Source organism: Bison bison, unplaced genomic scaffold (assembly GCF_000754665.1).
Source record: "Bison bison bison isolate TAMUID 2011002044 unplaced genomic scaffold, Bison_UMD1.0 scf7180017864185, whole genome shotgun sequence".
In the NCBI taxonomy this organism is placed as follows: Eukaryota; Metazoa; Chordata; class Mammalia; order Artiodactyla; family Bovidae; genus Bison; species Bison bison.
In genome coordinates this window covers 797,046-798,494 of record NW_011494757.1, presented here as the reverse complement: position 1 = coordinate 798,494, position 1,449 = coordinate 797,046, and the positions used below count along the sequence as shown (strand labels likewise).

General features: G+C 42.9%; 1 protein-coding gene across 1 annotated transcript in view; it reads right to left on the bottom strand.

Moving 5' to 3' along the window:
* Positions 1-306: 306 nt before the first annotated feature.
* MS4A1 (membrane-spanning 4-domains, subfamily A, member 1) overlaps positions 307-1,449 on the bottom strand; it is a 15,517-nt gene continuing 14,374 nt past the window's right edge. Inside the window, exon 8 of the mRNA XM_010843721.1 lies at positions 307-1,384. Within this exon, the coding sequence (XP_010842023.1) occupies positions 1,257-1,384 (128 nt within the window). The 3' untranslated portion in view covers positions 307-1,256. The remainder of the gene's footprint in view (positions 1,385-1,449) is intronic.

The following is a 1,449-nucleotide window of genomic DNA, read 5'->3' as shown; positions in this document are numbered from 1 at the left end:
GATCTTTCTCAGAATGTCTCTAGCACTTAGTATCTGCATTTTATAATCTGACAGCGAATTGTATGTTAGTGAGTTTTTGAAGACTGAATGTTTAAGTTTTTTGTCCCCAAGGGGTAAAACATGATTTCTGATTCTTTTGTGTCTTTCTCAACACCTCTTTCATGCTGGTCAGAGAGCAGGTGCTTGATAAACCTGTTGATTCGGCTCTTACGTAGACACTGGATAGGCAATTCTGTGGTTTCAAGCATTACAGTATTTGAATAAGAAGATCTGAGTATGAAATAAGACTCTCAAAATTACTTGCGGTGACTACTGACAAGTTACATTGATTTATTTGCTTACTGTGTGAACATTGTAAAACAGAGATAGGAATTTTTTTCCTGATCATGGAAGATCAATGACAATTATTTGATAAAATGTTTTGTGAACTGGAAAACACTGAAAAATGCAAGCACTGATCATCCTTTGCGACTTGAGCATTCATTACGGCATTTGTTTCCGTCATCCTTTCTTCTCTTGCCTAAAGGGGAAAAGTATGTAGACAGTGCAGCCAAGAGCCTAGAGGAGGAGCTAGGAAAAGTTAAGACGGAAGGAGACAGATCCAGGCATAAGCGGTGCTGTTTGTACAGACAGGGCTGAGGACTGGCCCCTTAGAGCTCCTCCAGTGAGACGCAAAGGCAACAGTGTCAGCCCCAAAGAAAGACAGATGGGATAGGTTCTTTACCGTGCCTCATTATTATTATTTTTTACTTTCCTGAAAACAGTGGTACAAAAGAGATCACACACACACACACACAAATGTAGATGTGGAAGAAATCAAAGATAGCTTAAGGATGGCATGGAGCAGTCACTGACATTTTTCATCTGATACAGAGTCTGCCGATTGCAGAGAGAAAAATGAAAAAACAAACTTCTGCTGCTGCTACTGCTGCTGTGACTACTCTGCTACACCTTGTCCAAGAGTCAGGCCAGTGACAAATCACACTCCACAGCCCTTATTCGGACCTCTCTCTTTTCACTGTAAGAAGGCTGCCTAAGCGAGAAGCACGGTGCGACAGTCTGCTGCAGGGGCCTGTGTTCATACTCTGAATGAGGATGGGGAGAAGGGAGCTGTCTGTGGTCGCTCCACGCCAAGACCAGAGGAAGACTTGAGGCCACGTGCAGAGCGCCTTCAGAAACGCGGGTGAGTAAGTCTCTGGGAAGCTGTGAACACTAACGCTGAAAGAGAAAAGAAAACAGCAAAAGAAAAAAGCAGTTTAAGGGACACTGTCGTTCTCTATTGGCGAGTCTTCCTGATCTTGGGGGGGCTCTGGAAAGTTCATTTCTGCTGCTTCTTCCTCTTCTTCTTGGACTGGAATAATCTCAATGTCTTCTTCATTCTTTGGTAGGGAAGATATTTCAATCTGCTCAGCCACTTCAATCTGCAATTTGTTTTCTAGCTGAACTTTA